The sequence below is a fragment of the Pelophylax lessonae genome (assembly GCF_965119305.1).
Source record: "Pelophylax lessonae genome assembly, chromosome: 3".
NCBI lineage: Eukaryota > Metazoa > Chordata > Amphibia > Anura > Ranidae > Pelophylax > Pelophylax lessonae.
In genome coordinates this window covers 130381787-130395783 of record NC_138770.1, presented here as the reverse complement: position 1 = coordinate 130395783, position 13997 = coordinate 130381787, and the positions used below count along the sequence as shown (strand labels likewise).

The 13997-nt window shown below is 40.4% G+C and overlaps 1 protein-coding gene across 1 annotated transcript in view; it reads right to left on the bottom strand.

Annotated features, from left to right (window-relative positions):
• Positions 1-12140: 12140 nt before the first annotated feature.
• Positions 12141-13997, bottom strand: part of LOC309551591 (cytosolic 5'-nucleotidase 1A-like) — an 80696-nt gene continuing 78839 nt past the window's right edge. Inside the window, exon 7 of the mRNA XM_082252232.1 lies at positions 12141-12637. Coding sequence (XP_082108358.1) covers positions 12158-12637 — 480 coding nt within the window. The 3' untranslated portion in view covers positions 12141-12157. The remainder of the gene's footprint in view (positions 12638-13997) is intronic.

The following is a 13997-nucleotide window of genomic DNA, read 5'->3' as shown; positions in this document are numbered from 1 at the left end:
TTCTATCGGTTTGAGGTGCAGGCCAGTCAAGTTCCTCCATGCCAAATTCGCTTATTCATGTCTTTATGGACCTTGCTTTGTGCACTGGTCCAAATCATTTGGTGGACAAGCAAAGGAAGGAGGAGCAATCAGTTTGGGAGAGGAGGCAGTGCTGGCCAGTAATGGAGGATTTGTCCGAGGGGTAGAGTGGTGGCTGCATGGTTTGCCCTTCTAAGTGGCAGGTTCTCTATATTAGGGCCCGCTGTGTAATGGAACACTAATGAAACTGGTCCTGGATCATGGGTGTGCAAGGCCTCACATAGTATCCAGTAGCTTACCTTCATGCTGAAAAGTAAAGTGTATCATGTAATGTGTATAATAGAACTGGTGGAGAGAATCCAAGCTCAAGTGGCAGTATCTCTCAAAATGTCTTTGTAGTCAGTGGTGCATGGGCAGGGTTGCCATTGTGACCCCTGTGACACCCTAGCTGTTAATTATATATTTAAAAAACGAAAAGGGCTCAAATAAGAAAAGGTAATGATTGGGGTTTACATACACTTCAATCACTATAGACATATACGAATAGGTGATAGGGCCAAAGAAGTAATTTTTTTCCTGTACACCCACATTTTTTTTATATAACTTATAGAAATACACCCCTCTATTAACAAATTTATTACCGGGCACTTTTATCCTCCTGCCTAGGCCAATTATCAACTTTCATTGCTGTCGCACTTTGAATGACAATTTTTTTTCACACAAATAGAGTTTTTTTTGGGGGTTTTTAAAGGATAAGTTTACCTTTCCTAACATGTTACATGTTACACCCATATTCGGGGTGAAACATGTTATAAATGCACTGGCCCCCACACCTCCCGCTCCCCCGCTGTGACAGCTAGCGGGGAGTTTTCTCCTCCCTGCTAGCTGTCAAAATTTTGAAAAAACGTGGCTGTGGGGTCTCCGCCCACATCACTCATTCACAGCTCTCTGTGAATGGGGAACTACAAGGTCCGGCAGCCTTTGCAGCTGTCAGATTGTAGTTTTCCATGAACCACCAGGGAGCTGTGAGCACTGTGGCTCATTCATTCTTCCTGTCAGCATGTATCAGCTTCCTGATAGGAGGTTTGAGGAGATCTGCAAGGCACCAGTGATCTACTGATCGCTGGTGCATTGCTTTACAGGCTCTTGCAACAAAAAATAATAAATGCACATTTTTTTTTAACCTGCAAAAAAATGTGCATTTATTATTTTTTGTGAAAAGGTGAACTTTTCCTTTAATCACCTCTAGGTTTTTTTCTTTTTTTTTTTGCTAAAAAACAAAAAGAGACTGAAAATGTTTTCTTCCTTTCTGTTATACAATTTTGCAAAAAAAAAAAAAAAAAAATATATATAAATTTAGGCCAAAATGTTTTTGTCTACAACTTGCGCTTTTTCGTTCATTTTCTAATTTGCAGAAACACACTACAGTCCATTTAACAGTGTTTTTTTATTTTTTAGCAGGTCATTGGCAGTGGTGGCAGAGGAAGAAGAAATCGGCGGAGGAAGCGGAGAGAGAAAACATTGGCGGAGGAAGCAGAGAAAGAAAGCATCGTGATTGACATTGGAGCTACGACAGGGGATATTCTGCATTTTTAATAAAGGACTTGCCAAAATCCATCTCTTGTGGTTTGTAACACTACACTGCTTTTTTTTTTTTGTTGAATGGGTAGGGGTACAATGTACCCCTACTCATTCACATGGGGTGGGGTGGGGGAGGGGATCCAGGGGCCCCTTTCTTTTTACATACTGTCACCAGTGCAGTACCGCGTTATCATATAACAGTTTTTTTTTCTTTTTTTATTAAATTTTGTTTCACATTTTTTTTTTTTTTTACACTTTGACCAAGCAGCGCACTGTTACCATTGTAACACAGTACTATTCTGGGGAAGTGATCAGGATTTATTTTTTTTAAACATTACCATTGATTATACCAGTGAATTTCACTGGTATAAGGAAAAAAGTTTACTGAATAAAACTGGTTCATTCAATGTATTTTGCTGTGATTAGCTGCGATTGGCCACAGGTAATCACATGGTACAGATGGGCTGTGATTGGCCCTGTCTGTACCACGTGATCACTGGGACCAATCACAGCTAGCAACACAATTGTTTACAACGGATGGCATGAAAGGAAGTCTTCCATTGTTTACAATTGTCATGTGATCTTCTGTGATTGGTCACAGCGATCACATGGTACCAACAGCAGGCCGGTACACTGATTTCTCATCCTGATTAGTCATTAGTCGTTCTGCTGAGCCGTCATTTTGCTATAGGCCGGGCAGGAACTGGGTAAAATCCTGCTAACACCCTGACATAATATTCTAAACCAGCTTTGAATAAAATGTTCTTTGCCCATGCCAATTCTGGGACTCTGGGCAGACACAACTGTCGTCAATCAGTCCTGGATATGGTTTTTAGACACTATAACTTTTACCAAACATGTGTAGCAGAATACATATTGGCCTAAATTGACGTAGAAACTTGATTTTTTACTTTTTTTTTTAGATGTGTTTTATAGAAAGTAAAAAATATTGTTTTTATTTTTTAAATTGTCTGGCTTTTTTGTTTATAAAAACTGCTGGGGTGGTCAAATACCACCAAAAGAAAAGAAAGCTCTAATTCTGGGGAAAAAAGGACATACATTTTATCTGGTTACAGCGTCGCGTGACTGCACAATTGCCAGTTAAAGTAACCCAGAGCTGTATCGCAAAAAATGCCCTGAAGGGGGGTAAATCTTCCTGAGCTGAAGGGGTTAATGTGGCATGTTATGAAGTTATGTATGCAGACTGGTAAAGTTACTGAAAAGCCCAATTATATTTAGGAAGATACAGAATATAGAAAAGACATGATCTATGATGGCTTTGTTGCAGGATCCAAAGTGCTATTGTAGTATTATTCTATAGACCCAGCCCTTAAAAACAAGTGCCTCCAAATAAAATGAATATGGGGAATCTCAAAACCAGACTCTGTAAACGGTTATGGTAATAGAGGCCATTTGCCTTTTGTTGAAAGGCAAACTCATTTGACTCATTTTACCAGTGCAGAAAAAAAAGAATAACTCAAGGAGAGCAAACTTTGTGAGTTTCATTTTTCTTTTATTAAAGCAAAGAAATACAGACGACATTCAACTGGTGTAGAAAAATACTTTCATTAACATTTGCATTTGTACATAGAAAACCAAATAATCATTTAGACAGCAGTATCACATTATCAAACCATCATGGTGCTTAGTACAGCCTCTTGTAAACATGATCACTTGTGACTAATCTATTTAGGGTGCTGTGTTGGTGTGGTTGGAGTCAGTGGGCAAAGGCAGCTTACTTTTAAGGGGATTCAGCTTACATCTTAGATCAGTTTTAGATGCATCAGAGATCATTCACAGTCCATTGACAGGGTCACTTTACCTGCTTCCAAGTTGCATCAAAAGGCATCAAGGTGCTTTTTCATTTTCATTATCATTATCTTGATTAGGGAGAGAAGCAGTTGTGACATGAACAGAAGCCCATAGACACAGGCCCACCAGACAAGATAGAATAATGTTTAATACTGAATTAGACTTATTTTATAAGACAATGTAAAGGAACCCAGGGAAACTAGCCTTTTTTTGTTTAAAATGAATCCCGATTGGTTGTTATGACTTTTGAACACTGATCTCCACCTAATCTGAAAAGGCTGAAAGTACCACTCAATAAATGTGTAAAACAGGATAAAGAACGAAAAAGTGTGAAACAAATGGTACAATAGCTGTGCACAAACTATATGTTTAATGCCTTTCATACAACACAGTGGGCCCAATAAACTGATTGACGGTTGTAAAGAAATGCAAAGTGTCACATATCACATCTGAATGTGGTGCATTGCATTTCACATAACCTTTATTTTGCAGCATGCGTTAAATACTAGGCGCAGGTGCTGTGATCTCGAATGCCTTGCATCATCATCCTCTTGGTGCAATATTGTAGACCTCCGTTGCACCAAATATTGACAACCCCATTTACTGAAAAAGGATTTATTTGGTGCGGATCTTGCAACTTTTGTTGTCATGTCACCCTTTGGGATTTTTCCCCACATTTGGCACTCGCATCACATTTTCCTGCTCAAATGCATCAGCTTGAACAAAGTTTGGGCACGTTCCATGCACCAATTGTTTAGTGCACCTCGATAGTTTGTTGGGCCCCCTGTCTTTTATTTGTGCCTAATGTAACACACTGTGGCTCAAAAATTTACCAACAAAATTGGATGTGTTGCCAATCACGTTATATATCTGTTGATTTTTTAGTTCTGGTTGGAAAATGGACATTTAAAGCAGAGTTCCAGCCATTTACTCACCTGTCCAACGGTCCAGCGATGCGGCCGCCGGAAGCCTCGATCCTCTCCCTCGGCGCCGGCATCACTGCTGTGGGCACCCGGCTGTTACAGTTTGCGGCTTCACAGCCGGGTACCCACTGCGCATGCGCGAGTCGCGCTGCGCGCCGTGATTGGCCGGCAATCTTCTGGGACCTCTGACGTGTCCCAGAAGATTGCAGGGAGGGAGGGGGAGAGGAGAACTTCCGCTCAGGGCGCCGCGGCGCTCCGAGCGGAAGTGGGAGCGGGTACCTGTCAAAACTAGGTACCCGCTCCCCCCCCCCAACAAATGACATGCCAAATGTGGCATGTCGGGGGGTCAGGACTCCCTAAAGCGGAAGTTCCACTTTTGGGTGGAACTCCGCTTTAACTCCAGGTGAAAATGTTCAAGTCATCTATTCAAAAGTTAATACAATTATTTTGAAATACTTTTAATATAAATGTCTGAATCATATCTGTTTTATCTTACCACAATCCCATGTCCAGCATTAGACTGAGACTAGGAAGTTACACCCATGCAGTGCATGGAGCAGTGAGGGTTCAGATAGGACACATTAGGAGAAGGGCACCGGAAGGATTTTACCATTGTGTTTTCATCCAATAAACAGGTAGATACAAAGAGACACAAAGGGGTTGATTTAGTAAAACGGGAGAGTGCAAAATCCAGTGCAGCTCCAGGGCAAGTATAACAGTTCACATATGAGTAGGTTTAACTTTTTGCCCACAGTTCTACTTTGAAAATGAAATCTAAATAAGTTAAACAAAGGGATCCCCAGTTGGTCTTCTTGAGAGTCCATATGCATTTTTTGTTACAATTCAAATAACAGGCAGCTAATGTGTATCGGGGGCCAAACCACCTCCCACGCATCAGGACTTAAGAAATATATAAGAAGATTTCTACAAATCTCTCATTAGCAGGGGCCTTTACAAGTGTGTACTTGTCCAAGGTAGACCATTGCAGGTGTCTGAATGTGTGCCAAAATACTGTAGAAATCTCCCATTTATTTCATAAGCCCTGATGAAGGGGGGGGGGGGGGGTTAGGCCCCTGAAACACATTTGTTACCTTTTCCCCATGTAACAACTGTAACTGTGAACTGTAACAACAATAAAATGTATATGGACTCTTAAGATGGCTGACTGAAGCTCTGTTGATCGTATTTGATTTAGATTTTCTGGTGGAGATCCGCTATCTGGGGGAATCCCACTTTGTGGTACTAAGATCAGTTAAAATCAGTCCCCAAATCTCATTCATCTTCCTGGATTCTGGTCTAACACCTCTTTTGAACTTACTCCTAAAACATAAATCTAAGTGGTTCCTATTGGCAATTTTTAATTCTAAATTCATTTTTTTTTTTTTTTAATAAATGATCCAATTTTTTCTTACTATTGTTCTCTGTTTCTTTGAAGGGTAACACCAGGTTCTGGTGTCACTGGAACAGGAAGTGATGCTAAATATTTTTTAACAGAGTTAGGCCTCACACATGCATATTAAAATACTCCTAAGTATGCTGGACCTTGGACCTTTGTGTCAGGAAATGGCATAAAAATGCAGTGTCAAAATTCTGGTTTTGGGCTGTATTAACATGTCTTTTATACGTGTTTACAGGCATATGGCATTTAGAAGCGTGTTTGCATATATTCATTCTACTGGATAAAATATTTATTTATTCAAGCCACTAGAATACTTTTACTCACGTTTACGCATGTATGTGCTTAAATTATGCCAGAAAGATCCTCTCCAGTTGCAGATTTGTTTTTTGTTTTTTTATGCCCATGCATGCTGCTCTATAATACGTATCCAAATTGGGAAAAATAGAGCTGCATTCAGAGGCATGCTTGTGTGCATGAAGACCAGTACTCATCAGCTATGAAAATGGAATAGAAACTTTATCCAAAGAAAGTTGGTCTTTAAAGCCCAATTATTGCTTATGGGTGGTGAGAGATAGAGAATGAATATCCCAAACAAGTAATGCCTACGTCTATCGCTCAGAACTTCCCATGCTAATGGTTATTGCTCGAAGCTGTCTGGTTTGCCTGAGCAGAGAGAAACTTTGGAGGATTTCCAACTCACATGGATGGGAACATTTCCCAAATCATTCCTTACACAGGCTAAACAGACAGGCAGAGAAAGTGAATAGCATGGATTTTCAGTGCGGGAGAAACTGGCAAAGGTATTACTAATTACCGCAATTCTATACTGTAGTCTCTTCTACCCAAAAAGGACTATTAGGGCGCATTTACACTTTGCTGTTTTAGCACACCACAATGTACGGCAGTGCATCAGAGCTACATTGGGGTAACATTCAAAATGAATGGCACCACAACCCGCTAACACATGAAGCATTTGCTAAAAAACATTGCCACAAGGCCTCACATCCCAAAAGAGTGTAAATTTACTTTATTTTAGTTTTGTCTGAATCACAACTGCACACTTTAAAGTCAACATTTCTCAGCCAAGATGAACATGAATAATAACTGTGGCAATGTGCAAATGTTTGTATCTGTTTAGTGATAATGTAACCCATATACTGCGTAACTTTCACTGCCTAGGGTGCAAAGATGACAACTGGGCTCCCTACAGACATAACAGACATAACTTTAAGTGGTTGTAAAGGCTGAAGGATTTTTTCTCTTCATGCATTCTATGCATGAAGGTAAAAAACCTTCTGTGTGCTGCTCCCCCCACAGCCCACCCTAGTACTCGCCTGAGTCCCCTCTTCATCTAGCGATGTGCACAAGAGCCTCTGCTGTCCCGGGACTCCCTCTTGTCATTGGCTGAGACAGCAGAAGGATCCATTTGCTCCCACTGCTGTCAATCGCAGCCAGTGAGCCAATGAGGAGAAAGCAGGGGCAGGGTCGAGCCTCGGCTTTATGTGTCTTATGGAGGTATAGAGCTGGGATCAAGAGCGAGCATGCACCAGTACCCTCATAGGAAGCGGCTTGCTATTGGGGGTAGTGGTCAAAGGGGGAGGAGCCAGGAGAGCCCATGGGGGACCTGAGAAGGCTGAACCTTTAATACCTTTAATACCACTTAAAATAATGTTACCCCAACATTTCATATTCCTGATATGTGTCTGGTAAACCATGTACTTTTGTTAAAAGGTCCTCTGTGCAGAATATTTTAAGGAGCTTCCCTAATCCTCTGGAGCTATTTGAAGCTTACGTCCCTAACCCCTTAGTAACTGCAATGTGCAATTAACCATACAGAAGAGAACTAGGAATGCACAACTGTGTTTGCTCCTAACCGATATCAAACTACAAATTGAGTGAGTATTACTATCATGGTAATTGACGCATTGTGACGCTGCTTAACTTGGTATGGGCCTCCAAGCTCAAACTTATTCTGGTCCTGAATGAGTTACCACACCACAATAATTTTGCCTTCCCATTGACTCCAAGGTATTCAACTAAATTGGTAAAATGCCCATATTTTTGCAGAAACTGTGGCAAAGTGAAAACTCTTAAAGCTGTAATCCAGGCAGGTTTGTATTTCTGTCCTTACAGTCCTAAGATTTAAACAGCCCCGCTACACCACATATCCCTATTTGAAAAGAATAAAGACAGGCGTTTCTTTCTTGCAGTTTAGTAATATAGGTCAGCTCTTTGCGACTGGACAGTGAAAGGAAAAGCAGCAGGCTAATAGGCTGGCTTCTCTGTCATTCTGCTCTATCATCCTACTAGCATTCTCCATGCACTGAAGCACATCTGCTTAACTCCTTGGGATTTTCTCCCTTCCCCATTCTGAGCTGTACTGTACAGGGACTCCAAGATGCTCCGAGTCAAATTTAAAATTAAATAAAAAAAAAAAAAATGTTTAAATATGTATTAATTTGTGTCTTTTAAATCTGCCTGGAGTTCAATTTTTATTTTGCTCAACCCTAGTCTGAAAATTCCCATCCAGTGGCAGCAGAGAACTGCTCCATATATTAAAGCCCTAAACAATATTAATAACATGCAAACACACAAAGGGTAAACATTTTAGTACTAACTCCCAATCCTGCACTATTATAGACTAAATTCACCTAGCAATACAAATATACTATATGTTTTTAATCCTTTGTAAAAACACTTTCCAGCAATAAAATGTCGTATAAAACCAGTCAAAAAAGAACTTGAATAAAAATCTAATAGTAATCCAACTAACTAAAAACGAATTAAAAGGCAACCAGTATTGGTGTCAGGATAAAATGAGTAATGAAGGTAGTTGGCGAATTAAAAAGACATGTAGCAAAAACGTCACTTTGGTTATGATTGAAGCTGAATTCCAGTAATGCTGAAAAGCATTTATTTAATAACCCCAGGTCATGTGATTTTTGGATTTACATTGCATGGCCGAGGAGGAGAGAAAGACAGCTTCACTGCATACCATTTTAGTCACAGAGAGTGCAGCTCTAGGACACTTCTCAATGCATTGGCCCCATATTATAGGCAAATTGGAGGCATTTGCTTAGGTGGCACTACACAAGATCTCAGCACTCCTAGGAAACACAGCTGTCAATGAAGACTTAGTAGTGTTACTGGCCAAGTGTTCGCCTCTTCAAGTCTGCCAACACAATGTGCATAACAAAATCCTCCACAGTTCAAGATGACCAGGGGTTTGTCATTGACCATTGAATTGCTGACTAGGTGCTGCATAGCCATTGGTGGTCAGAGGAACGGTAGGAACTCCTAGTTCTATGAAACAAAGGTTGATTACTGCAAGGGGAGGGTGGATACAAAGAATGTTAGGCAAAATAGTTAACATCCTATGTTTTTCCAGTTCAGTGGTCTTCTCCACTGTGGCCCGGGAGCCAGACCCTTTGTTTGATTTTAACTGGCCCTTGGGGTTCTATTTTATCCACTAAAACCAACAATCGGCCATATTTCTCCCTCCCCAATGACTCCACACAATTACTCCCGATGACTCCAACAATAGGGCACAATTTCTCCCACCGATACCAAAGATGGGGCATTGTTTTTTTCCCCACTGACATCAGGACCTTCTCTACTCCCAATGGCCACAGTCTGCCCCCCTAAAGTCTGAAGGGCAGTTAACTGGCTGCTTGTTAAGAAACTTTGGGGATCCCTGCTCAGTGCCTTGAGTTTAGCGTAAAAGAGCAGCAGTATTTGATAACAAGAAGAATAGAATGGACATTCCTATGAGTTGCTTTGGGCAACAGAGACAGTTCTTTTTTTAGAAACTGTCAGTCCTGAGTTACATTGTCATTACTTCCTAGCAGACTAGGCTAAGCTAAGCAAATAATTGCCTCTTCCTATCTTCTGGCTACAGGTGTACTTTGAATATGGTTTTAACTTGTGCAAGTGATCTATGTGTATTTTTGTACATCCTTGTTTCAGTGCTTATAGGAAACATATCAGAGTTTATGGCAAACACAAAAGCCATGCAGAGTGACAAAAATACAGTAAATTATGCTAAAATTACCTGAATATCGAAAGGCAATAGTTCTGATATATCAAACAGTAAACATTACTCCACTCTAAATTTTATGCAGTGTTTTGGTAATGCTGGAGTGTGGAATCACCCAACAGGTTGTAGAATCGATTTGAAGTTTTAGTGGCGGTTTATCTGCAACTGTGTGCCCAGCTGCATCCACATACTAGGACCATGATGAAGAGATCTTTGAACAATGAATCCAGCAGTCACAGTGGAATGCCACAGCAGAAAGACAAACAAAAGGAGCTGGAGGCGATTGAACACATCCACCCCATCACCAATTCATCTTGTATGGAACCATTTATTTACAGCCTATAAATTTACTAGTGTGACCAATTTCGAGTAAGTTTGTAGGCCGAATATTTCTAATAGCACAATGCTTGCCCCCCACCCCCCATGGTTGCAGAAAATGTATATTTAACTGTGAAAGAGCAATGGAATGCAGAAAACCTAAAACCTTAGTATCTAATTAGCAATCAGTTTTTGCAGCTTAAGGATACAACGCATGGACATCCAAAATGTCCGTTCTCATTACTACCAGCAGGGCAAAATAACCTCAAGCTCAAATAATCATCTTGCTGTTTTATGGGTTATAAAGGATAACTGTACAAATAACAATCCAGCTTGAGGATTTTGCTGCTAACAATGAACGAAAACTTAGACTAATCCTTTTCTTGCGTTGTACAGTGGACAGCTTCAATATTCTCAGAGCAAGCATCAGGATGTATGTCATCTATTGAAATTTAGGTAAGTGTGGCCTACCATGGCCTGGTTTATAAAGGATCACTGCCAGCCTAGGGCAGACCCAGCCCACTTGTCTTTAGCTTGTAGACATAGCTCAGTACTAACATAACCCAGCTGTGAGCAGTTGCAAATGAGTCTCTAAAACTGCAAGCAGGTTGCACAGTGCAACTATAGAATGCCTGCACTAAGTAGTTATTTATCATGAACAAATTTGGCTAGGGCCACCTGATGCTAATTTCATTTTTTTAAAGTATTTCTACAGTTATCTTTTAAAGTACCCATAGACATAAGATGACAGTCGTTGGATTGGGTGATGTTGTCAGAGCTATGGATTCTGCCAGATAATGTAGGTTAAAATGTATCAGACTATCTCAGACTTCCCTGAGATAATCAGCACCTGCAGCATATTTTCAAGCAACTCATGGCCTTAGAAATTGGAGGATCTGACCAAAATGATTTGCATTAAGTGATGATCTCATGCCTTTGGGCAACTGTACACACCTCCAGATGTGACATGTTGGGGGGACAATTTGCTGGGACATATTGACCAGTTGCTGATGTTCATTACAAACAAGGCCAGTGCTGGAGATGTCAGCATGGCCCTCCCATCTGAAATAGATATTAATGTTTGGGCAAATGCAAGCATTTGCATCTATGTCATAAGCTGTGTGAAAGACACCTATGGCAGGCTGTATCACGTTTCCACCTCTAAAGCTGGTGATCTGCTAAGGATGAACTTGTACAGACACTTCTAAAAACACATTAGTATTCAATATTTCTACAAACAAATTAAACATAAAATCACATAATATATATGTAGCCTTGAGCTTCTCCTATATTTTAGATAATTTACATATTTGAAGCAGTTTCAGCAGCAAACAGTGTTAGTGTGACCATGACCACCAACATATGACTTCTGTTCTAGGTTGGGAAGGTGTTAATCCAATCCTAGTTATTCTTTACAATTATGTGCCATAGGTATCTGCTTATGATGTAGACACAATGTTTGCTTAACCTGAACTTAAAAAATAGAAGAGCCAGTTCAGGTAGGTGACCTTTAGAGTTGGCTCTAGGAGGTTACTGCACACCATTGCTCTCCATTGTTATCAAATATAGTTCGCTATGAAAGTGTTAAACTCTTTCCTCTTATTTATAAAATAATACATTTAGTGATTCACAAATATCAGCTCCTTAGCTTCCACAAGAGATCTAAGGGCTGGGTGACATCTAAGACCTTATATAAAAACAACAATGCTGACATGGACCTATTATTACAGGTGCTAAATAGATACCTATCCAGTTCTGTGAGTATCTATGGAACAACCTAACCTAACAACCAGTCCATCCCAGCAGGGCAGATCTCAGATCGCAAACAACCTTCAGCTCTTTTGTGGAGATTAGTGCACCGATAGCTACAAATCACTGATCTGCCTCCCGCTGTATCTAAGTGAAAAGAGTTTTACTCTTTCCTAGTGAACCTCCTGAAATTAGCCCATATATATAGGTGGCAAGCATGATTACCATTATCTTACACATTTGAGGGATTAAGGAATGCTTTAAAATATTTGTAAAATCATCAAGAGCTAAATCCGCTTAACAATACTAATACCAATTGTTCTATTTCTTTCCCTGTTCCTTTTTGGGCTCCTCCTTTTTAGGCCCCTCTTTTTTGGGTTCCTCTTTTTTAGACTCTTCCTTTTTAGACTCCTCCTTATTAGGCTCTTCCTTTTTAGGTTCCTCCTTTTTAGGTTCCTCCTTTTTGGTTGACTTGTGGTACTTCTGGCCAATTCCGTAAGGGACATGGGCTGCGATAGTACCTAACTCATGTGCACCTTCTATGTGAAACATTTGGTCATCAAAGAACAGATGAGGTCGTATTTTGTCCAAGATGGGTCCTTTCGGGGCCCCTGCCAGGAAAAGGGCTTCATCTACCTCCAAGCCCCAGGCACGTAAGGTCTTCAAGGCTCTGGCCCCAGAGCTTGCAGCACTCCTAGCCGTCACAAGGTAGGTCCTTATAGGGCAATTAAGCCTTGCATTTTTAGCATGAAACTTCCTTTGAAGCTTTCCCAGTGCCTCCAGGAAACATTTCAGTGGACCCTATAAAATATAATATTATAATATGATAAAATACAGTACATAAGCTATAGCAGATTATTGTTGTCTAGTAGCATAAAATGTTTTCCTTTTTACTGCCTAAAAAAATTAAGCTAAGCTTTCAACCTAAAATAGTAGATAACATGTGACTGTAAAGATTTTTTTTTTATCCACGTCATGTTATCGCTAGAAGTAGTAAGTTACATTCATTCGGACTCATTTTGTAATGTTTAGAATTACAGAACAAGTCCAATTGAATGTGACCAACTGCTACAAGCTATAACCCCAGTGTAATTTCAGGATAACATTTAGGCTGGATTCACACCATTTCTGTTATGTTGACACATGCTAATTGCACTTGAGGTGCATTGACATCGTTTTTTAAACACACTGGGTTTGATTTACTAAAACTGGAGAGTACAAAATCTGGTGTAGCTCTGCATAGAAACCAATCAGCTTCCAGGCTTTTTGTCAAAGCTTAGTTGAAAAAGCTGAAGTTACAAGCTGATTGGCTACCGTGCACAGCTGCACCAGATTTTAGGTGCACTCTACAGTTTTAGTAAATCAACCCCATTGCATGGTTTTAATGCACTGATTTGCTGATCTTTTGTTTATCGCAGATGTAAAATGCATTATTTTTCTTTCTTCAATGTGCTGCATGTTATTTTTTTACCCAGCACAAACACAGCACAGAGAACGGAGCCTATTGGAAACTATGGATTTTGGCTTGTTTTTGCCTTGCGTTATGTTATACAATGCAGCCCAATGCATCTGGGTCCCTAGTGTACTGTAACATTACATAGGCACCCACATGCAGATTGCAAGCGCAGTGTGTTCACCTGCAGTGCAGGAAACATGCACGAAATGCACCATTTCCGCACCGCATTCTGGTGTGAACCAGCCTTGTATGTTTGGAGGTACAGAGTGCAGGGGTCACAAGTCTCTTTACCTTAAACAGGTCTACACAATACAATAGCCTGGTTTAAAGGCTAAGTTCACCTTTTGCAAAAAAATAATAAATGCACCCATATTTGCAGAAAAAAAAAAAAAAATGCTAATGAGCTTTCACAGCATTAACACTAAAGTCAGTGGTTCTGGGTGCAATTCATAGGCCCCTGCAGACTATTCTTCCAGCTCTATGTCCGCACCGAGAACACTGGGGGAAGTGTCACTGGACTACAAGTGCAGTAACCCTAAGTTCGCACCTATGCGCTATGTACCCCATACTCATTCACATGAGGGGCAAGATATGGGGGTCCCCTTGTTAAAGGATAAGGGTCTGTTATGGATTTTGGGGGGGCACACCATTTATTTTTTTTACATTTTGGCATGGGGTTCCCTTCCAAATCCATACCAGACCCGA